Here is a 20,448-nt window from a genome sequence, read left to right as displayed (position 1 = left end):
TCATGGCAGATATTTTCAGGATAGACTCTCATGGCTGAGATGAGCAGGGCATGAACGAGATAGATCTGACGGATCGAGACGATGCTCTTCATGCCATGAGGAATGACAACAGCTTCAATCACAGTCCACTTGTACCGGATCCCATGGGCGGCGATAATCTGCATCCCACTCCTTGTGCCGCACAAAGCTTCGATGCCATGGGACAAAGTCAGCCCATGCCGATTCTAACCCCGAACATGCTGCTATCTCTCACCATCGATCCCGAGATCAGCAGTGCCGAGATCGAGGGAGCGTACTACAATGGTGCTTGTGCTGAAGAGAGCGATGAGCACCTCACGACCAATCTCGACTCCCGACCACCAACCTTATGTACGAGCATCGTGACTCCTAAGATGAAACTCCAAGACATAGATCTCCTTTCCAGTGCTTGCATGAGTTTTGTAACAAAGATTTCTCCTCCTAGTGAGGAAATCGATCACAGGAGGAGCGTCTGCACCAATGTGAACAAGATCATTGCTGAGAATTATCCCGGCTCCAGAGTACAGATGTTTGGTTCATCTGCGAGCAACCTTGGCTCTGTCCACTCAGATATAGATGTGTCTTGTAATTCCTGAACACGAGACTCAAAAGAACAACCTACAAGAAGCGGACAGTTGCAGGGTGAAGGCACAATGGAAGAAGGAGCTTCTCGACGATCTTGCCAGGCTGCTGCGAGGACATGGAATGATGAGTGTTGAAACTCTGTCCGATGCCCGTGTTCCTATCATCAAGTTTGAGGCCGATGACGGTCGTGGTTCTGCCTTTCACTGCGATCTTAGTGTCAACAATGTTCTTGCCTGTGTCAACACCGACTTGCTCTACACATACACGATGCTGGACGCAAGGACGAGGCCTCTGATTATGTGCGTCAAGCACTGGGTAAAACAACGTCAAATTCACAATGCCTTCAAACGCTATCTGAGTTCGTACACGTATGCGTTGATGGTGATACAGTACCTGCAGTATGAACGAGTGCTGCCGTGCTTGCAAAATATCCGTCGCGAGGAGGCAAAGTGGAAGAATGATCCATCGTTTTCTGTTCTCTGGAACGGAGAGGCATACGACTGCTACTTCTACAGAAACTTTGAGACTTTGGCTGGTAACAGCACAAAACTCGTTTGATGGATTGAAGGTTTGCAGGCATCGGTGAGAGGAACAACTCTTCATCGCTGGGGCTCCTTCTCGTTGGCTTCTTTCACTTCTACTCCAATGGTAAACCAACTGTGATGTTTGCAGCAACGCGGGCTAAGGCTTGTTTGCAGTCTTTGAGGTTGATCAAGGAGTTGTGAGCATTCGGAGTGGAAGACTTCTAAAAAAGAAGGCCAAGGGATGGGATTCTCCTGAGGGCTTTAGAAATCAGTAGAGCCGCTTCATCCAAAACACTTGAGCTTGCTCACTAGGAGCGCAGGCATATCCTTTGCATAGAAGATCCCTTCGACGTCGACCTTGACTTGGGGAGATACGTCATTGGCACCACCGTCAGCGATATCCGTGAGGAGTTTGCAAGGGCATTGGAGATCCTTCAAGGGTCCGGGAGCTTCGAGGAGGTTTGATGCCGAGACAGCTTATCACGAGTGACCATGACCGATAATGCACAGCTATGCGCTCCGAGAACTCACAGCGGATTTTACGTAGAAAGAGGTAATACCAGATGTCCTCCTGTGTTGTCCCCTAACACTGTCCTCATTTCAGCACCACGCTTGACGTCTAGGATGGCACAGCCTGAGGTGAAGGGGTGTCATATTTGCCTAATCCATGTGGCTAGGGTGCCGCTGTCAATGGCGGAACCCTCCGAGCAAGACCAGCGAATCGAAAAGACCTTGCTGAACTACATGGAAGCCAGGAACCTTCTTTCGGACAGCAAGTTGGATCCAAGGATCAGGACGCTAGCAAAGATCAATGACATGTGTCGCGAGTTTGTGAACCGAGTGTACGAGAAGAAGCATCTGATGGAGCAATACTCCGAGGAAAACCCTCCCATCCTACTGCGAACTGTAGAGAATAAGGATGCGGTAATGATAGTGACCAGATACATCGACCGCTCAGACATGTTCGACGACCTCTACGTCGCGATGCAGGCACGAGAGGACATCAAGGACTTGATCAAGGTCCAAGAAGCTCGTGCTCCTGTTATCAAGTTTCGAATGGATGATTTTGAGTTTAAGTTGTCCATGGCGAGACTCAATTATGCGACCCTGCCCGAGGACTTTGATGTGACCGACGACAAGCATCTCAAGAACGTCGATCCGGAGAGTGTTGCTTCGCTCAACAGCGTGCGAGTGACAGATACGATCAGAAGTCTTGTGCCAAACCTGATATCCTTCAAATACTGCATTCAAGCCCTGAAATTCTGGGCGAAGAAGCGTGGAGTCTATAATAACGGTCTTGGATTTCTTGGAAGTATCTCTCTAGAGATCATGGCAGCACGGATATGTCAGCTGTACCCCAAGGCTCTTCCCTCCAGGCTCCTGTACTTCTTCTTCTTCACTTACTGTCAATGGAAATGGCCACAGCCGGTGGAATTGGCTGAGATCGTCGCAAACTCGCATGATCTGAATCTGCCTGTGTGGGGATATGGTGCAACCGAAATGTCAGATAGGAGGCATCTGATGCCGATCATTTCTCCTTGCTATCCTGCTCAGAACACCGCAGCTCTCGTGTCGAGGTCAACCTTGAAGATCATGAAAGAGATGTTCATCAGGGCCATGGGGGTGTGCAAGCAGATCCATGAAGGCAAGGCTGGCTGGTGCGACCTCTTCGAGCCCGTAGACCTGTTCTCAACGTACGCAAACTTTCTTCAGATCCAGGCGTCTGCACGGAGCAAAGCTGATCACAACATGTGGAAGGGATTCTGCGCAGCCAACATTCATAATATGATCTCGTATTTGGAAAGATGTCCAGATGCGTATCTAGATCGAGCGCATCCGATACAGAGGAGCTATGCAAAGCCAAGAAAAGGCGAGCAGGATCAGTACGAGCACTTGTGGTACGTCGGTCTGAAGTTTGACCATGACAAGCTGAAAGCCGATGGAATGAAGGCACCGAACATCTCCGGGCCCGTCAGAGAGTTCAAGGCGAGACTCTTAAACTGGCATCACAGAACGAGTGAAATGGAACTTCAAGTTCAATCGATCAAACGAAAAGATCTGCCAGACTTTGTGCTGAACCCTAAGGACGAAGAGGAAGCCTTGAAAGAGGAAGGAATCAAACAGCAACTCCAAGACGTTCAGAAGACAAGCAACAGCAAAGAGATGAAGAGCATGGATGTTGAGAAAGATGCCGCCTTGGTGGGAACCAAAAGGAGAACGGATGCTGACAACCATCTCAAGGGTCAGAGCATATCAGGAGAGGAGGTTCTGCTTTCAGGCTGGTCCAAGCAATGGTCAAAAACTTGGAAGGAGTATTATTGGTAGAGACGGGAACTCGCGAGCTTGACTGATGTTGCTTCTCAGGCTCAACTCAAACACTGGCGAACAGAGCTGGAATCCTCCGAGATTAGGTTTTGATGCACTTACTGTGATGGCAGTACGAGCTGACTCCGTGTGCGGATGTAGGAGAGCCTCCTAATCCATCACAGGCCAAGAACATACTGCAAGGAGAAATTATACAAGAATCAGGTCGAGAGAAGAATTGCGACGTGGATGGTGAAGCTGACTTTGTTGCTCCTAGTCAACAAGAAGGCCAAGACCGATGGCGGCAGTACCTATCAACCTGAAGCAAAGCTGCCCTCTCAATCTCAGAGCTCCAACTCAAAGGTTCGAACCATAACCTGCGGCTTTTTCTAATTTCTCTGGGTAACGAGAGGCTACACGACAGGGGGGGAAGGGAACAAGACCTGGAGGTCCTGAAATTTCATTGTTAGGATCCACCCCAAGCTCCTTCACTCCCTCGAGCCTCGTAGGCTACTCGGTGACCCTTTCTCTTGCTACTTCTACTGCCACTATTGCTGCTGCTGCTACTGCTGCTTTTCCTTGTCCTACACGTCCTCCACGTCCTACACGTCCTACACGTCCACCTCGTCCTCGTCTTTCTCGTCCATCTCGTTCTCATCCTCCTCGTCCTCGTCTCCTCGTCCTCCCCTCGTCCTCGTCCTCCTCGTCCTCCTCCAGGCTTCCTCGTCCTCCCCTTGTCCTCGTCTCCTCGTCCTCGTCCTCAACCCCCTCATCATACCTCCCCCCTCATAACCTCCTCCTGCTCCCTCTCCTGCTCCTGCTGGGGCTTCCGCACCTCTCGAGGAACATAATCATGATCATGCATGTTTTCGCCCACATAGCTCACCATAGTTCGTTTTACTCTCCTCTTCCCCGGTCTCTTTCTGCCTGCTTACCCTTTTCATCTCTATCCCTGCAGTCCTACCGATACGAAATGGGAGGGGGACGGATGGAGGGGGGAGGAGGAAAGAAGGAGGATTATGTAGAGTAGCTCAGCTCTTGTCTCCCACGCTTCTCCTTGCTGCCTTCACCTCGTTTAGATGCTCCTCGTCCGGCGAGTTCGCCTGAAGTGGAAGCAGGTGTCAAACTGGTGCCTAAAGCGCATGAAAGTCCGGATCATGTCCGGGCTGTTGCTTGATTGCACGGGCGTCGTCGTCGAAATCAAGGTCGGGGAAGGACGAGGACGAGGATGCGATGCGAAGGGGAAGGGAGGGCAAAGAGGGAGGGGAAGAAGAAGAGTGTAGGAAGAAAAGGAGGAGGAGAGAAACGATGAGAGAAAGGAAGAGGAGAAAAATGAAGAGGAGACAAAGGAGGAGGAGGAGATAAAGGAGGAGGGGGAGGGATTGAAAAGAGATGCAGGGCCCCGACTGCAAAGTCGAGATGCAAGGAGGACAGTTGACGGTATTCAGCTGCTGCGTGCCAAGTGTGAAGCTGACTGGTTTCCTGTCAGGTGGTGCCCGCAGAGGAGCTCGAGGCGGTGAAGCCCGAGAGGAGGATGGGAGAGAAGAGAGGATGGGAGGGACTGAGAGAAGAGAAGCGGAGCGTAGGGGGAGACGGGAAGAGAGCGCGATGTGTCAGCTCATGTGGTTGTGCAGGTTGTGCCGCAGAAGAACGCTTCTGTCATCATCCTACAGGTGAGGTTTCTTGTCTCGGATGCTCTCGTCTCAAGGATAGCAGGAAGAGCTCAAGGGAAATACAGGAAAGCTCATCGGTATCGACGGAAGAGGTTGGAAACGCATCCTCCTCTCCCACCACCAACCCCCCCCTTTCTCTTGCCTTCCCGCTCTCCGGTTGATCCTCCTCGGCTCACCATCGTGCTGTAGATGGAATCGTCAAGATGGATCTCAACTCCGACATCAAGGTTCGCCCTCCTCTTGTCCTCAACTCGCTCACTCCCTCTCAGATCATCGACATGCCTCTGCTGGCAGTCTACGTCCCCCAGGCCTAGCAGCAGCTACGAGCAATCGCTCTCCTGCTCTCTTGTCAGACCCTGAGGGCATCAGTGTTTGTTACCTTGCAAGCAGCGAGCAGCACAAGAAAGAGTGTGCTCCGGCTCCTTCCACAGACGCTAGAGCGGAGGTTCATTCCTGTCCAAGGGCCCTGCCACTTTCACCCCTCACTCGCTTCTACTTACAAGCGTTCGTATCCATCGACGAGACCCACGCAGGTTCTGACGCACGACGTTGACGCGATTCGCGCTGCCAGACAAGTCAAACTTCCACTCGCACCTCTCACAGATAAAAACTCCCCTCCTCCTCTCATGGCCACCTTTCCCTCCCCTTCCCCCCCTTTCCTCCCTCTCCCTCTCCCCCCCCCCTCCCCTTCTTCTCAACTGACCTCGGCACACCTGCGAAGCTCCATGAGCTGCCCCTCAGTCTCCTGATTCAAACTCCAGCAGCAAGTCAGCCTTGGGGCTTTAGAGATTGTAGAGGTCGTTCAGGTGAAAAAGAGTTCCTCACTCTGTCTAACGCTGCTCTTGCCCTTCTCCTATACCATGATCAAGATCACTTGCACTTTTAGCTCCTCAACAAGGCTTCCGCTACTTGAAGATTCTTCTTCGCTTTAGTCAGTTTTATACAAGATTCAGTCTGCCATCCTCAGGCTCCCTAGTCCGCCTCCGTTTCACCCTCCACCTGCCCTCAACTCGCCGTTTCTCCCAGCTCCCTCCCAGCTCTTCCTTGAACAACATGTGCGAATGACATGACTCTGATCCGAGTTGTTCTCAGCGAGAGTCCCAGTCTGTCTAAGTGAACCGCAGAGGCCAACGGCCCTCGGTCAGTTAGGGGATGTGGCTGTGGCCTTCAATTTACTGGGCAGTGGCCACCAAAGTAGGAAGCCGAGGAAATGGAAGGGGGAAGGGAAGCGCAATGATGGCGCGAGGAGAGAGGAGAGCGAGAGAGGGAAGGGGGCTGAGGAGAGGGCCTTACGCGTGAGTTGGTCAGAGGGAGTGATGATAGGTAGAAAGCGGAAAGGTTTGAATGCACATGCGCGGGTGGATGATGTGTGGGGGCGGAGTAGTCCGGGATCTTGGCGAACTTGTGGGGAGGAGTTGAAGATAGGCAGGAGAGGAGGCGGCAAGAAGAAGCTTGGTGTGATAGTGTGATAGGATAGTAAAAGGAGGGGTCGACCCTCCAAGATGGCTGATACGTTAGTGAGGATGTAGATGTGGGGGGTCGGATCTGTTTGATCCGATTGCCACGTATAATGGTGAAAGGAGCCACGTTGATCGTGCTCATGCCGTATGGAAGGAACGTGGCAGGGTGCACTAGCGCTAGCGCATGTGACCTCCTCCATGTTGTTAGCCAGCACAAGATCGTCTGTGAAAGCTATGCAGCTTGTTCATGTTGCGACCGGACTCTGACAGCTATGTTGGGGCAGGCTGGGACCGAAGAAGTGCAAGAGGAAGAAGGACAGTCGTCCCCACGAGAGGGTGGAAGGAGGATGGATAGATCCGCACAGCAGTCGTGACCGTGTAAGCGACTCCCGACAGAGCAAGCGAGCGGTCTGGTGCGCAGAGAAAATGGGTAGAGGGAGGCTGTCAGCAAGGAGTAACGACGTGACAACGTCGACGAGCATGATGGCTCCTTGCGCTTGCCGCTACGTTTGAGTCTCTCCGTACCCGCTAGAGGAAGAGAACCTTGAAGGAGACGGCGATGGCAGGACGGAATCGCAGTGAAGGGATGGGATGTAGCGGAAGGCGGCTGGCGGCATTAGCTATCCTATCCTGTGAGTCCGTGAGCAGGGGCTCTGTGCCCTCCCGTGACAGATACTGCGCAGTGACGATGCAAGAGACTTGCTGCCTCCCGTCCCCCAGCTTGACTCAGAGGTTCCGCTTGCTTCAAGGGCTGCGGGGCTGCTTCAATGACTTGAGCAGTAGCAGGATGGGAAGGGGAGGTCTCTTCATCCCTGGAGGGAGCATGAAAGCGTTGCCGGGGTTGCTGAGGCGTCAGGCTCGGTCGGGCATGAGAGGAGGTGAGCGATTCCGTAGAAGCTTCTCCCCCTTCTTCCTGTTTCCCTCCCTCTCCCCTTCCCCCACCTGCCCTGTCGATTTCTCATCCTTGTGGCGTTCGTATGATTTGCGACTTTGCCAGGCCATACTCAAGGGGGGCAAGTTGTTGAAGGCTCGCGTCTGAAGAGGCTTGCGGTAAGCATGATCCATCTCCCTGCTTCTGTGTCTTTCTGCCTTCCCTCCCCCCGCCCCCCTCAATCTCTCGAACCCCTCCCACTACTCCATTCTTCTCATGGACCATGGGTTCCTACTTGCATCCCTCATCGTTTCTCTCCAGCCTCTCCACTCTTTTTCCTCATCTCCACCCCTCTGCTCAATCTTTTCCGAGGCTTGCATGATGGGTTGGTGTCAGGCTATTCTTGAAGTCCTTGCAAGCCTGTTCCCGCTGTGGGTTGTGGGTAAGTTTCGCCCACTGTTTCCTTGCCCCTACGTTTCCCTCCTCCCTCCTCCCTCCTCCCTCCTCCCTCCTCCCTCCTCCTTCCTTTCTCCTGCCCCCTTCTTTCTTCCTCCTGCCTGTTCACTGCTCTCCTCTCTCAATCTCACTGTCATCTCTTCAAGTCTCTTCCTCTCTCCCTCCTCCCTCTCGTTCTCAGCACGTTACCCTCATTTCCCTTTCTTCCATATGACCCATGTGCCCTCTTTTCGTTTCCCTGCTTTTTTTCTTCTCTCACCACTCAGTCCGCTCTTCCTTCCCCTGTGAATGTTGTTCCCTTTACCTTGGAAGTTTCATTTTTCATCTCACTTTCATCGTTCATCTCACTTTCATCTTTCTTTTTTCTGATGATTTGCTACAGTGGCAGTTCTTGCTGCTATTTTCAAGCCCGAGACAGTAACTTGGCTACAAGTGATATCCCCACCCTTCTCCTACTCCTTCATCGCCTTACAAAGTTTCCTTCCTGTTTCCTTCGTTTGCTCAGCAGCCCTTTGCATTAGTCTTCAACCTCTTTCATATCCTTCTTTCAACCCTTGATTCTCCTGTTCCCCAATTTAGCCCTTCTCCTTCCTTTTCTTGCCCCCTCTTGCTACCTCCGATGCCTATGGTCTGGTTATCTGCATGTGATGTTGAGGCAGGGCAACTCAATTACAGTCGCTGTGGGGGCAACCATGGTCTTCACCGGTAGAGTTTGAAACTGGCGCAGAACAAACCTCTAATAATGACAAAGGCATGACGCTGACGATTGACGACTTCGTTCGAATCCTCAAGGTTTTCTCCTCCTGCTTGTCCTCCCGCGTACCTTTGTTTTCTGCTCGTGCACTCCCTCCTCTCCTCCCTCCGCCTCAACCTCTTCCTCCTCCTTCCTCCTCCTTCCTCGTCTTCCTTCCCGTCCTGGCTAACTTTTCTCAGGATCCTGCTCAAGTCTCCATGGGCTGTCTTTGTCAGGTGACAATTGCAGTGCAGAATGGGTGCAGGGCGAACGAGAGACGATGAGATAATGGATGATTGATGTTGGTTTGCGATGAAAGCGATGATGCTGCAGAGAAGAAAGTGCAAGAGTATGAGAGAAGTGATAGTGATTGTGGAAGAAAGCAATGATGCTAATGATGATTACAAAGATGAGATTGACCACGACGATGCTTGTTTGCGACGATAATGCTGATATGATTATAATGACGATGCTGATAATGTCTCTGTGCTGCCGAAAATAACGGCGCCTCTGCCGAAAATAACGGCGCCTCTGATGATGATGGTGATGGTGATGGTGATGGTGATGGTGATGATGATGATGATGATGATTAGAAAGAGGAGGAAGCCTGGGATCAGGAGGTTCTCAAATTGACACCTGTTACAGTACACACTCATGCCAATTTTGGGAGTCTTCATCTCCAAATTCCTCAAACTCCCCAAGGACATCGCCGGTGATCTCGACTCCTCTAGACTCCACCTGACCTCCACCTGAACGTGCTGGGTGCCAGCTGGTCTTATCCTCCTCTCCTCCTGCCCGGGAGGCACCTCCAGCAACCTCATCACCCTCATTGCCAAGGTGAGCCCGTTTTTCCCAGCAGCACGTGCTGCTTCTCTCAAGGCTGTCGTCCTCCCGGCCCTCTTTGACCAGCCGTCTCCTCCTCAACCTGCTTCCTCTCCCCTGAGTCAGACGCTCAAGGAGGAGTAGACACGAGATCTGATAGGAAGTGCGCGGGATGACGGATGGAGGAGGAGTCGAATAGGAGAGGAGACGGAGTGAGAAGAGTCTGATGTGAAGGGAAGCAGAGAGGGCGGGTAAGGTGCAGCAAGAGGCAGGATGAGGCTTTCGCATCGCATTGGAGGCTGTGTTCTCACGGGCATTCCATGGCAGGGCGACGTTGCACTCTCAGTTCTGATGACGACAGCATCGACCCTGCTGGTTCCTCCTCAATACCCCCCTTACCCCCTCCTCCCTCCTCAATACCCCCCTTACCCCCTCCTCCCTCCTCAATACCCCCCTTACCCCCTCCTCCCTCCTCCCTCCTGCCTCCTCCCTCCTCCCTCCGTCCTTCTTTCTCCTCCCTCCTTGTCCTCCTCCTCTGCCTGGCTGACAACCAGCAGGCGGCCATCGCTACTCCTTCCTTAGTTGCCATGAACGCGGGTGAGAGGCTTTACGACTTCTCCTGCTTGCTCTGAACCCCTCGCAGGCAGTCTGGTCAAGATTGACCCTATCGGGCTCGTTATTTCTACCATGCAGGTGCTCTAGTGTAAAGGGGGGCAAGGAAGGGCCAGGGAGGGGAGGAGGGTGGCAGAGAGGACATGAAGAGGACAAAGTAGACAGAGGAAGACCACGTGGACGAGGAGGAGAACGAGGTCGAGGAAGAGGACGAGGATAAAGTGCAGGAATATGAGAAGGATCAGCATGAGAAGAAAGTTTGGGACAGGGGGGGAGACGAGGGTATCATTGAGTTTGCAGGTTGTTCTTGGACCAGTCGCATGCGGTCTTGCCGTCCATCACCTGTAGGAGAGGAGGAGATAGTGCTGTTCCTTCTGAGACTTTTCAAGGTTTCCTCACTCTGCCGCCATGGCAAAGATTTTCACTCCCTTCATCTCGGTGCGTTGCTGAGCACGCGGCGACTCGATCGGCTCAACATTGCCAGCTCATCTTCTTTGTTACTTCTTCTTCTCATTCCAGCTTCCTTGGTCTTGTTCTCCCGTTCTCCTCCCATTCGTCTTGCTCTGCCTGCTGCTCTTCTGCCTTTGTTCCTCTCATCTGCATCTTTCGTCGTTTTGAACTTGATGCTTCACATTGCTCACTCTTTGTTTATCTGTCTTTCTCTTGATCTTCATTGTTCCTTTTTCTCTTCTGGTTTACATGTCCCCTCCTCGCCAGGTGATCATGGTCTCTCTGATCTGCGGCAGCATCATCGGTCAGACAGCGAGCGCTGCTCTTGTAAGCATCTCTTAACCCCCCCTATCCCATCTTGACTCTCTACCTTGACACTCTGCCCCTCATTCCTCCTCCTCTCTTCCATCTTTCTTTGACCTCTCCATTTTCCTCCCTTGTTCTTCTACTCTCGTCTTCTTCTCTCCCCTCCCCTCCCTCCTCCTCCCCTCCATCTGTGTTTACTTCCACCCTCTCCTCATCGCCCTTCCCCTTCCCCGACGTCTTCTCTCTTATTTTCATCATCTTCTACCGCCCTAGATGTCTCTTGATCTCTTTGCCCGTTGTCTTGACATTCTTCCTCAGGCTGCAGGGCCAACAGTCTTGATCTCCGTCATTCTCCTCCACTCATGGTGAGCGCTCTATCTCCTCCTCCTCCTCCTCCTCCTCCTCCTCATCTCTTCTACTGTTTTTTCCCCTTCTTTCGTCTCCTCTCTCTTCCTTCTCGTTCATTTCCTCTTTCCCAACTTCCTTCCCTACTTTCGCTCTCTCCTTCCAGACCTACTCCTTGCCCCACCGCTATCTTCCCTTCTCGTCCTCTGCTGCTGTTTGTCGCTCTTCATCTACAATTTTCTTCTTCTCTTTTCGCTCTCTTCCTCTTACTCAGACTTAGCGGCTTCCTCTTTGGCTGGATCGTTCCAAAGCTGCTGGGCTACTCCGAGAGCGTCGCAAGGACATGCGCGATAGAGACGGGGATACAGAGCTCGGTGAGCTACGGTAGCTGTGAGGCAGGGTGAGGGTGAAGGGCAGGAGGAGGTGGATAGGTGGGAAACAGGAAGAGGTAGTGCCTGGGAGGGGAAGGGAGATTTGGACAAGCAATGTACTGAAGATGGAGGGGGTAGAGAAGAGGAGGATGAGGAGGAGTTAGGGTTGAGGAGGAGGAGGAGGAACTCATTTGCCTGCAGGCGTTTGCGGTGGTTCTTGCGACGAGACATTTCCCCAACCCAATTTTAACAGCTCTGCCATGTGCACTGTCGGTAGGACAAGGGGAAAGGGTGACTGGGAAAAGGGGGCGGGGATGGGGAGAGGAGCCGGAGGGAGGGGAGGGCTGGAGAAGGGGGGGCTCGTAAGGATGGGGGCGGGACAGGGGAACGGAGGAAGAAGAAAGGAGGTAGGACTGAGATTTGAGCAGGGGACGGTACAGAGTATGCTCGGGTCTCTAATGGCAATAGTCTGGTGAGCAAGTCTGCTCCCCCTGATCTTCTCCTCCTACCCTCGTGCTTCCGTTGTCTCCCTGAACGATCCACAGGAGCCACCTTCCTGTCTAGCCATCAATGGTGGAGGAAGAGGAGGTGAAGGAAAAGGAGGGGGATGAAGTGTGTGAGGGTATGGCGGGGGTGGAAGAGGGAGGTGTGAGCAATGATGGGACAAGAAGGATTCGACTTGGTCTTCCAACTTTGAAGATTTAAACCAAAAGTTGAAGTTGCTGTGCCTTTTGGAAGTTGCTGTGCTTTCATTCCTCTAGCCTTGCATGAGCTCTCGCACGAGGACCACCAAGGGTTCGATTACTCCTCTACTTCTTCTTTCCTCCCCTTCTCTTGCCTCCTCCACGTGACCCGCCCTGCCCTCGTCCTCTCTGACCGCTTTGAGAAGCTCCTTCCCCCGCAGTACCAGCACCTTCACCTAGTCAGAGTCAATGAAAAAGGCTACCAGAAAGATCATCACCACCTTTCTGATCAGATTCGACAGGCTCTGCAGACTCCACTGCTCCCATACTTTGAAGCCCTGCCTCGCCTGACTTCTTTGCTGCCTCCTCCTCCTCTGCCTTCTTCCTCGCCGCTGCCTCCTCCTCCGCCTTCTTCTTCGCCTCCTCCTGCTTGGCCTTCTCCCTTGCTGCCGCCTCCTCCTCTGCCTTCTTCCTCGCCGCTGCCTCCTCCTCCGCCTTCTTCTTCGCCTCCGCCTGCTTGGCCTTCTCCCTTGCTGCCGCCTCCTCCTCTGCCTTCTTCCTCGCCGCTGCCTCCTCCTCCGCCTTCTTCTTCGCCTCCTCCTGCTTGGCCTTCTCCCTTGCTACCGCCTCCTCCTCTGCCTTCTTCCTTGCCGCTGCCTCCTCCTCCGCCTTCTTCTTCGCCTCCTCCTGCTTGGCCTTCTCCCTTGCTGCCGCCTCCTCCTCTGCCTTCTTCCTTGCCGCTGCCTCCTCCTCTGCCTTCTTCTTCGCCTCTTCCTGTTTGGCCTTCTCCCTTGCTACCGCCTCCTCCTCTGCCTTCTTCCTCGCCGCTGCCTCCTCCTCCGCCTTCTTCTTCGCCTCCTCCTGCTTGGCCTTCTCCCTTGCTGCCGCCTCCTCCTCTGCCTTCTTCCTCGCCGCTGCTTCCTCTGCGGGCGTGCTTTCCCGCTGGTGAATTTCTTGCTCCCTTCCTGCTGTATCTCATTAGTCTTGCGTGCTCATTGGGAAGTGGGAAAATACCTCTTGATGCTTGCGGAGTGACATCGAGCAGGTCATCATCAACCAGCAGCGTCTCCTCCACGTCCTGCCTCACATCAGCTCTAGTCGAGAGGCTCGTCGGCGAACTTACCGCGTCACCATTGTGACCAAAGCATCGACTAAAGCACTGCCCCATGCCAGGCTGATATCAACTGGCTGTGGAGAGCTATGTTAGTTTCTTTGGCACGTGATATAGCAGACTATGGCACGTAATATCCGTTAGATATGCTCGATCTATAGCAGACAACCTCCTCCTGTTTACCCGCACTTCTTCTCAAACTTGGTTCACTTACTGCCACCTTCACTAGCTCATTTTTTCGCTTTCGTTTGCATGTCCTCCTTTGCTTCTCCCTCCCTCACTCCTACCTTTTTGCATCCTTGTCCTGTCATTCGTGCCTCTCTCCTCTCTCCTCTCTTTGAAGCGCCTCCCCCCTCTCCCACTCCCGCTCCTCCTCGTCCTCCCTCCCTCGTTGGGTCGGATCCCCATTGCGGCCTGGTCGTAGGTGATGACTGGGAGGTCCAGGGGTTCCAGGGGGATAGAGTACGGGTGTCCATTGCTGCTCGGTTTGATCTTGGAAAAAGTGTCCAAAGGTACCTGATTTCTTATGTAATCCAATATGAAATTTCAGCATACACACGATATGATGGCAATGGAAGACTTGTTGACTATTGGGTGTTGAAGGGGTGGGAGGGTACCTGGTACATTATTGAGTTTCTCTGCAGGGTAGGGTAAGATGTGGACACCATGGGGTTATACTGCAAGGTAGGGCAATCCAGATTGGGAAAGGGAATTTCAGGTGCTCAAAGGTATCAATTTCATTAAATGAGTCTATATGATATGATGATATACATGAGAGAAGACCAACCGTAGGCTCCAGATTCCTCATGGTGGGTGGGGTTGTCAGACCACTTGATGGTGGTGGGGGGTTGGGTGGCGAGATGGGGTGGGGTGACCTTTTGGTGTGGTCTGCTGATTGCAGACAAAGAAACCTATGGGGTATAGATAGATTATTTCATAAGTGAGATAATAATAAAAATGAGCTATCACGGGGAGTAGAGATCTTCAGCTCTAAACCCTCATCCCATACAACAGAGCTAGAATACCCTCATACCCACACAGGCCCCAGACTTACTTCATCCCCCTCATACAACCTCCAACGGAAATCGAAAAATTTTCATGGCAGTACGGAAGGGTCGGGGAGAGGAGGGAGAAAGAGAGGAAGAGAGGAGGGTAGACAGGTAGACAGACAGGCAGATAGACGAGATGATGTGCATGCGGGCAAGGTGTCGAACACAGATCAAGGCTCGGAAGACTGGGGTTGCGGAGTGAGCTCGGTGTCAAACATAGCTACGAGAAGGGAAGGCTAAAGAGAGGGGGCGATCTTAGAAACCTCTTCACCTGCTTTGAGTTTTCTGTCTTGTTCACACTCGTGACTGATGGTACAGGAAGACGAAGACGGCAAGACAGGACGACTGATGCGATCGCGTCGCTCTTGAAACTCCTAACCCCCCATCCCTATACTCAAAAGCTGTCTTCCCTTGCTGTAGACCATGAGCAATCCTCCATATGGCGTCGACTACAACCCTTCGCAGAACCTCGAGAGAGAGAACCTGCCAAGGTTCGCCAACCCGATGCAGAGGAACGAACAGAGAAATCGCCAGGTCCTCCCGTCGATCATCGTGAAGCATGCTCCTCAGCTGATGGAGAATGTAGCGTTGATGGAGGAGCTAGGTCAGGCAAGGAAGGAGCTGCAGGTAACGCAGCAGGAAGTGAAGCAGCTGTCAGAGGCTATGGCGAGGAGGATGAGCGCGATGGAGAGCAGGTTGCAGGCGGGAGAAGCGAACACGCGATCGCTGGACAGGAGGGAGGCCACGGCGTCGAACTCGCTGCTGCAGCTGAAGACAGAGATGGAGGTGAAGTTGCGGGATGTGATGGCAGAAGTCCAGAGGAGCAGGAGGCTCTTCGAGCAGGAGCTGCAGAACCAGACAGAAAGGATGAAGCGTGAGCTGGAGGAGAGGGAGGAGGCGAACGTCTCGGCCGAGACGCTGGCGAGGGAGGCGGGGAGGCAGTGCCGAGCTGCTGAGGAGAAGATGAGAAAGATGGAGGAGGATATGCGTGCGGGGCTGGAGAGGAGGACGCAGATGGTTCTGGACAGCCTGAGGAAGTATGAGCTAGGGAGCGTGGAGAAGTTCTCTGCGCTGGAGCAGGTGGTTCAGCTAGAGCGGGGGGAGCGGCAGCAGGAGGCGGCAGGTCTGAGAGAGGAGCTGAATGAGTGATGAAGGCGATCAAGGAGGAGCTGGAGAGGGAGAGCGACGGGGTAGCGAGGATGGAGAGCGAGCTCAGGAGCGAGCTGGGGACCATGCAGGCCATGCTGCAGGAGAGGACGAGGAGCCTGCGGGAGGAGATAGAAGGAGCTCGGCTTCGGCTAGAGGGCATGCTGAGGGAGGGGCTGGAGGGCTGCAAGCTAGAGGGCGAGGAGATGAGGAGGAGGATGGACGGGTTTGCGATGCTGTTCGAGAGGGAGAGGAAGAGGCAGAAGGAGCTCGTGCAGAGCTCGTCGGCGCAGATGAAGGAGAAGGTGCAGTCAGTGCAGGGGATGTGGAAGGAGATGCAGCAGGAGAGCGTGAGGATCCGGTCGCTGGCGTCTCAGGTGCAAGAGGAGACGAGCATGCAGGTGAAGATGATGTCGGAGAGGATGGAGGAAGGGATGCAGGCCCTGCGGGGCGTGCAAGAGCGGCAGGGGGAGCAACTCGGGGACACGAAGCAGCAGCAGGCGAGGGGAATGGCAGAGCTGCGGGAGAAAGTCTCCTCCTCCTTGATCCGAGTACACAGCGAGCTGGAGTCCAGCCTGCGGGAGGAGAGGCAGACGCGGCAGAGCATCCTACTAAGGCTGGAAGAGCACGAGGGGGTCACACAAAGGATGCTGCAGGAGCAGACGAACTTCGAGGAGGGGGTGGAGCAGCGGCTCCGACACGCTCAGGTCAGGACGTCAGAGGACGTCAACCAGCTGTCAGCTAGGATGGATGCGATCTACCTTGATGTACAGGTGCTACAGCTCCCTGCTCTTCCTCCCCCTCTTCCTCCCCTTCCTCCTCCTCCTCCTTCTCCTCCTCCTCCTCCACCACCTCCTCACTCTCCATTTTCTCTTCCCTTCTTCCCTCCCTTGCTCCACTAACCCTCTTCCCCTTCTCAGGCGCAGACAGAGGAGCAGGGGAAGAGGTTGCACACGTTAGAAGTTTTGAACAGAGAGAAGATTGCCGACCTTGCGAATGGTGAGATGACGCAAATTTCTCCTCTCTCCTCCTGCTATCCCCTCTCTTCATTCTATCCCATCCCATCCTCTCTCCTCTCCTCTCCTCTCCTCTCCTCTCCTCTCCTCTCCTCTCCTCTCTTCTCCTCAGTCCTCCTACTCCAATCAACTTCCCTGTTCTCTCCCTGCCTTCCTTTACTCTTCCCCTCCCCTCCCCTCTTCCTGGCTCCATACCGTCTGATCTGAAATGTCAGATCTGCACACTGCGAACGAGAGGCAGTGGGAGGAAATCTTGGACATCAAGAAAACTGTCAGGGCGATCGGCTCGCAGGAAAGAGCAAAAGAGAATTCACTTATCAAACAGGTAGATCCCGGCTCCTGCCGTTCTAAACATACCATCCCTTCCTCCAATCATTTCTTCCTTGTCCCTTCCCTTCCTTGTCCCTTCCTTCCTTCTCGTTTGCTGATAGTGTCTCTTCCTCCTTCAGATCGAGGAACTGCGGCGGCGGCTCAACGAGGTTGAGCATGGAACCTCTGCTGTAGCAATTAATCCCCAGGTGAGATGGGATGGAGACAAGGGACAACAAGATAGAACAGATGCATTGCTCTGTGTTGCTCTGTTGCTCTCTGTGTTGCTGTGTTGCTGTGTTGCTCTGTGGTGTGTGTTTTTGCCTTGTCTTGCCTTGTCTTTATCCTCCCTTACCTTGTGCACTTGCAGCGAGATTTGAACGAAGATTATGACGAGAGAGACGCAAAGTCAGCCGAGTACGAGGTATGGAAGCTGCCATGGCCTCCTCGCGAGTGACGCTGCCCTTGAACAGGATGAAGCCAGTGGGGAGGAGGAGGAGGAGGAGGAGGAGGAGAAGGAGGAGGAGGAAAGGGCAGATGGCGTTAAGGCGAAAGTGAAGGAACGAGCTCAAAGCCAGGAGGAGGGGCAGGAGGGGAGAGCGGATGATGGAAGATTGGGAGGAGAGGGTCAGGAAGACCAGGAAAAGGAGAGCGCTCAGCATAGAGAGTCTAGTGAGCTGGGAGAGAGCGGGAAGAGGGATGTAGTGGAGGAGGAAGAGATCTTGGAAGTAGAAGATGGAGACGTGGAAGTCAGAGACAGCAGGATGGAGGGAGAGGAGAGGAGGGAGGAGGTCGACCCTGTGGAAGACCAAGATGAAGTGAACCTGTCGCAAGAGCTCGACGAACAGGAGCAGATTGAACAGGAGCAGATCGAGGAGGAGCAGATTGGGGAGGAGGATGTCGCTGGCCAAGACATCGGTGCTCAGGGTGGAGAAGAGTCGAACGCGGCAAACCCAGCAGATGCCGACGAGAGCGTCCAGTGGCAGGAGCAGCAGCAGCAGCAAAATGAAGAGGACATCGGGGGTGAGGAGGAGCAGCAGCAGCAGGCAACGGATGACAGCACCAAGGGAGACGAAGGAAGGCACGATGCTAACGAGGAGGAGGCTGAGATGATTCAGACAGCAGAGGAAGAGTCGATGAACGCGGTGGAGCAGGCGGTAGAGGACGTGGACGCTGCCATGGCAGCAGCAGAGCAGGAGGAGGCGGCGAGCGCCGACGCAAGACAGGAAGGAGCTGCAGCTGAAATGCTGTCTCCTCTGCAACAGGAGACAGCCGTTGCTGAAGGGAACGAGACGGGAGTGCCCGAGGAGCTTGTGGGCATGGATGGAGCTGGAGCTGCAGCCGAGGTGGGAGAGGCTTCTCCTCGATTACCGCAGGAGGCAGTGGAGGAGGAGGAGGAGATGGCTTCTGTGCAAGGAGAAGAAGGAGCTGCGACTACAGTAGCAGGCGCAGATCAACAGGAGCGGAGAGTGGAGGATCAACTAGCCGTGGCAGAACAGGAGGGAGAAGTCGACAGCACTGCGAATCCTACTGATGGGGAGGAGGCACCAGCACCGGCTACAGCTCCAGCAGACAAGACTGACATCAAAGACGCGGTGCTGGAGGCAGGAGCTGGAGGAGGGGCAGGAGCTGCTTCAGAGGGTGGGACGGTGCAAGGAGGAGGGACGGAGGAGGGGGTTGAGAAGACGCCTGATGAAGGTGAAGAGGAAGGTGAATCGAAAAAGGGAGTTACATCTGCGGGTGAGAGCCAAGGAATAGAGGAACCACAGGTAGAGGATGTGGACGGGAAAGATCAGAGCCAGGAGGGTACGAAGGAAGGAGAGCAGCAGGAGTGAAGGAAGAAAATACATGTCGTGATTATCAATCGAGTAGAGAATCTTTGTAATGTACTAAATGTGTTAATCGAACGTGTATAACATACACCTTCCGGTTTTTGGGTCAGCGTTCTGAAAGGCATCATTTGCGTCACTGTTATCAGGTAATGATCATCATTGCGCGATCGGATCAGCTTGGTTACAGCGAACCACTCCAAGCAGAGTGAAGTGCAGGAGCAAGAGAAACCTTGAACAGGAGAGGTCTACGGCAACCCATCACAGGGCGCCAGGAGTTCGTATGAAAGAAGTGTCACTTAAGGCGTCAAGAGAAGGGGAGAAGGTGATGGAGGAGATGGGGGGAGGGGGGAGGAGGAGGAGGATAAACAGTCACGAGGAAGGTTTCACATAAGGAGAACAGGGGGCGGGGAGCTGATAAGGTGCAGGAGGTGCAAGGGAGGGGGCAGGTGCAACGCAAGGGGGTTTTAAAGATATCTTGTCCCAATTTATATTTATTTTATTCTTGATATATCTTTACTATAGCACGTGACACCACCCCACCCCCCTCAATCCCTGTCATCCAAGGTGAACAGAGTCATGTCTCGACGTGCTCCTCGAGCATATCCTGTCGTTGCTGACAGGTGCAGATATAAAAGTATTATTAACCCTTCTCGCTAGAGACGATAAAACTGCAATCCCTCCGTCGTCCGCTCCTCCATAAGACCTGCCCCCGCCCCTGCCTGCGCTCCTGCTCCTGCCTGTGCTCCTGCTCCTGCTCCTGCTCCTGCTCCTGCTCCTACTGCTGCTCCTACTACTACTACTACTACTACTACTACTACTACTACTACTACTACTACTACTACTACTACTACTACTACTCCTTCTCTTATTCCTGCTCCTACTGCTCCTTCTCCTGCTCCTGCTCCTGCTCCTCCTCCTCAACCACCTTGCTCGTCTCATCTGCCTGTCATGTTCGATACAACCAGCCTTGATCTCCAGTCTTGTGACCTCGAAGACGCCATTGCGGCGCTCTATCCCGAAGATGTCTTTACAGACGAGGCTCTGAGCGTAGTAAGCTCGAGCTCCGAGTCAGACTTGGGCTCTTTCTGCGGATCTCCATGTTGCTTCAGTGCGTCTTCAGATGAGGCTGAGTTCAGACTAGCTGCTTCTGTCATACCGCAGGACATCGAGCACAACGATGCAACAAAGACGGATGGGATAGAGCTATGTCAGATGATTGAGACGGCACAGGTTGACGTCCAGGGTCCTCGTAAGGTTAACCGTCGCCCATGGTCTCGTGACGAGCACGAGAGGTTTGTAGAGGCCGTCAGAACCTTCTCGTCCATAGACGCCAGGACCAGCAACGGCAGGGTCTACGTGGGCCTCGGGCATGGCGTCGCCGAGTTGATCGCAGAGACCGTGGGGACGAGGACGGTGGCGCAAGTGCGATCGCATGCTCAGAAGTTCTTCTTGAGGCAGCTGAGGGAGCCCGAGTGAGGGAGTAGAACGACCCTAGAGCTGTTGTAAACCTAATAAATTCATTGCTAATCGTTGAAGAAAACATGTGGGGAGCTGTTGTAAACCTCATAAATTTATTGCTAATCGTTGAAGAAAACATGTCGTCTTGCTCCGGCAGTCTTGTTTGATCGGATCTCTAGCTTGCGCAACTTGCTGCTACCCGCCGCTCTCAACTATCTCGCTAACGTCAGCCTGTCAGGAGCTGGAGAGCAGTTGGAGCAGTTTGGCCCTTCATGGCGGATCGCGAGACTAGGAGGAAAGGAAGGAGGGGAGAG

At 53.6% G+C, this 20,448-nt stretch overlaps 6 protein-coding genes across 6 annotated transcripts; 5 read left to right on the top strand and 1 right to left on the bottom strand.

The window, feature by feature from the left end:
- Positions 1–723: 723 nt before the first annotated feature.
- On the top strand, positions 724–1,592 carry GUITHDRAFT_77870 (hypothetical protein; the record flags this gene model as incomplete). Its single annotated transcript, XM_005824578.1, has 4 exons — positions 724–1,155; positions 1,191–1,251; positions 1,302–1,398; positions 1,448–1,592. 4 exons carry the CDS (start codon positions 724–726, stop codon positions 1,590–1,592), a joined length of 735 nt encoding a protein of 244 aa, XP_005824635.1.
- A 453-nt stretch (positions 1,593–2,045) lies between these two features.
- On the top strand, positions 2,046–3,053 carry GUITHDRAFT_41551 (hypothetical protein; the record flags this gene model as incomplete). The annotated part of the gene is made up of 1 exon (XM_005824577.1): positions 2,046–3,053. A coding segment is annotated over one exon (1,008 nt), but the record flags the coding sequence as incomplete, so codon positions are not given.
- A 4,070-nt stretch (positions 3,054–7,123) lies between these two features.
- Positions 7,124–12,006, top strand: GUITHDRAFT_144786 (hypothetical protein; the record flags this gene model as incomplete). Its single annotated transcript, XM_005824576.1, has 17 exons — positions 7,124–7,442; positions 7,562–7,614; positions 7,832–7,877; positions 8,274–8,323; positions 8,551–8,596; positions 8,619–8,683; positions 8,825–8,860; positions 9,270–9,336; positions 9,394–9,461; positions 10,004–10,043; positions 10,090–10,139; positions 10,359–10,402; positions 10,448–10,496; positions 10,776–10,812; positions 11,133–11,179; positions 11,440–11,533; positions 11,732–12,006. The coding sequence occupies 17 exons, from the start codon at positions 7,124–7,126 to the stop codon at positions 12,004–12,006; spliced, it is 1,386 nt and encodes a 461-aa protein (XP_005824633.1).
- Positions 12,007–12,217: 211 nt separating this feature from the next.
- GUITHDRAFT_165405 (hypothetical protein) lies at positions 12,218–13,381 on the bottom strand (the record flags this gene model as incomplete). Its single annotated transcript, XM_005824575.1, has 4 exons — positions 12,218–12,449; positions 12,495–13,178; positions 13,228–13,291; positions 13,337–13,381. 4 exons carry the CDS (start codon positions 13,379–13,381, stop codon positions 12,340–12,342), a joined length of 903 nt encoding a protein of 300 aa, XP_005824632.1. The 3' UTR covers positions 12,218–12,339.
- Positions 13,382–14,796: 1,415 nt separating this feature from the next.
- Positions 14,797–18,749, top strand: GUITHDRAFT_165404 (hypothetical protein; the record flags this gene model as incomplete). Its single annotated transcript, XM_005824574.1, has 7 exons — positions 14,797–15,453; positions 15,528–16,292; positions 16,440–16,518; positions 16,751–16,860; positions 16,985–17,053; positions 17,215–17,268; positions 17,318–18,749. The coding sequence occupies 7 exons, from the start codon at positions 14,797–14,799 to the stop codon at positions 18,677–18,679; spliced, it is 3,096 nt and encodes a 1,031-aa protein (XP_005824631.1). The 3' UTR covers positions 18,680–18,749.
- Positions 18,750–19,624: 875 nt separating this feature from the next.
- Positions 19,625–20,152, top strand: GUITHDRAFT_116128 (hypothetical protein; the record flags this gene model as incomplete). Its single annotated transcript, XM_005824573.1, has 1 exon — positions 19,625–20,152. The coding sequence occupies one exon, from the start codon at positions 19,625–19,627 to the stop codon at positions 20,150–20,152; it is 528 nt and encodes a 175-aa protein (XP_005824630.1).
- Positions 20,153–20,448: the final 296 nt, after the last annotated feature.

The sequence above is a fragment of the Guillardia theta genome (assembly GCF_000315625.1).
Source record: "Guillardia theta CCMP2712 unplaced genomic scaffold GUITHscaffold_92, whole genome shotgun sequence".
Lineage (NCBI taxonomy): Eukaryota > Cryptophyceae > Pyrenomonadales > Geminigeraceae > Guillardia > Guillardia theta.
The sequence above is the reverse complement of the archived record's forward strand: the minus strand, read 5'-3'. Positions and strand labels throughout refer to the sequence as shown.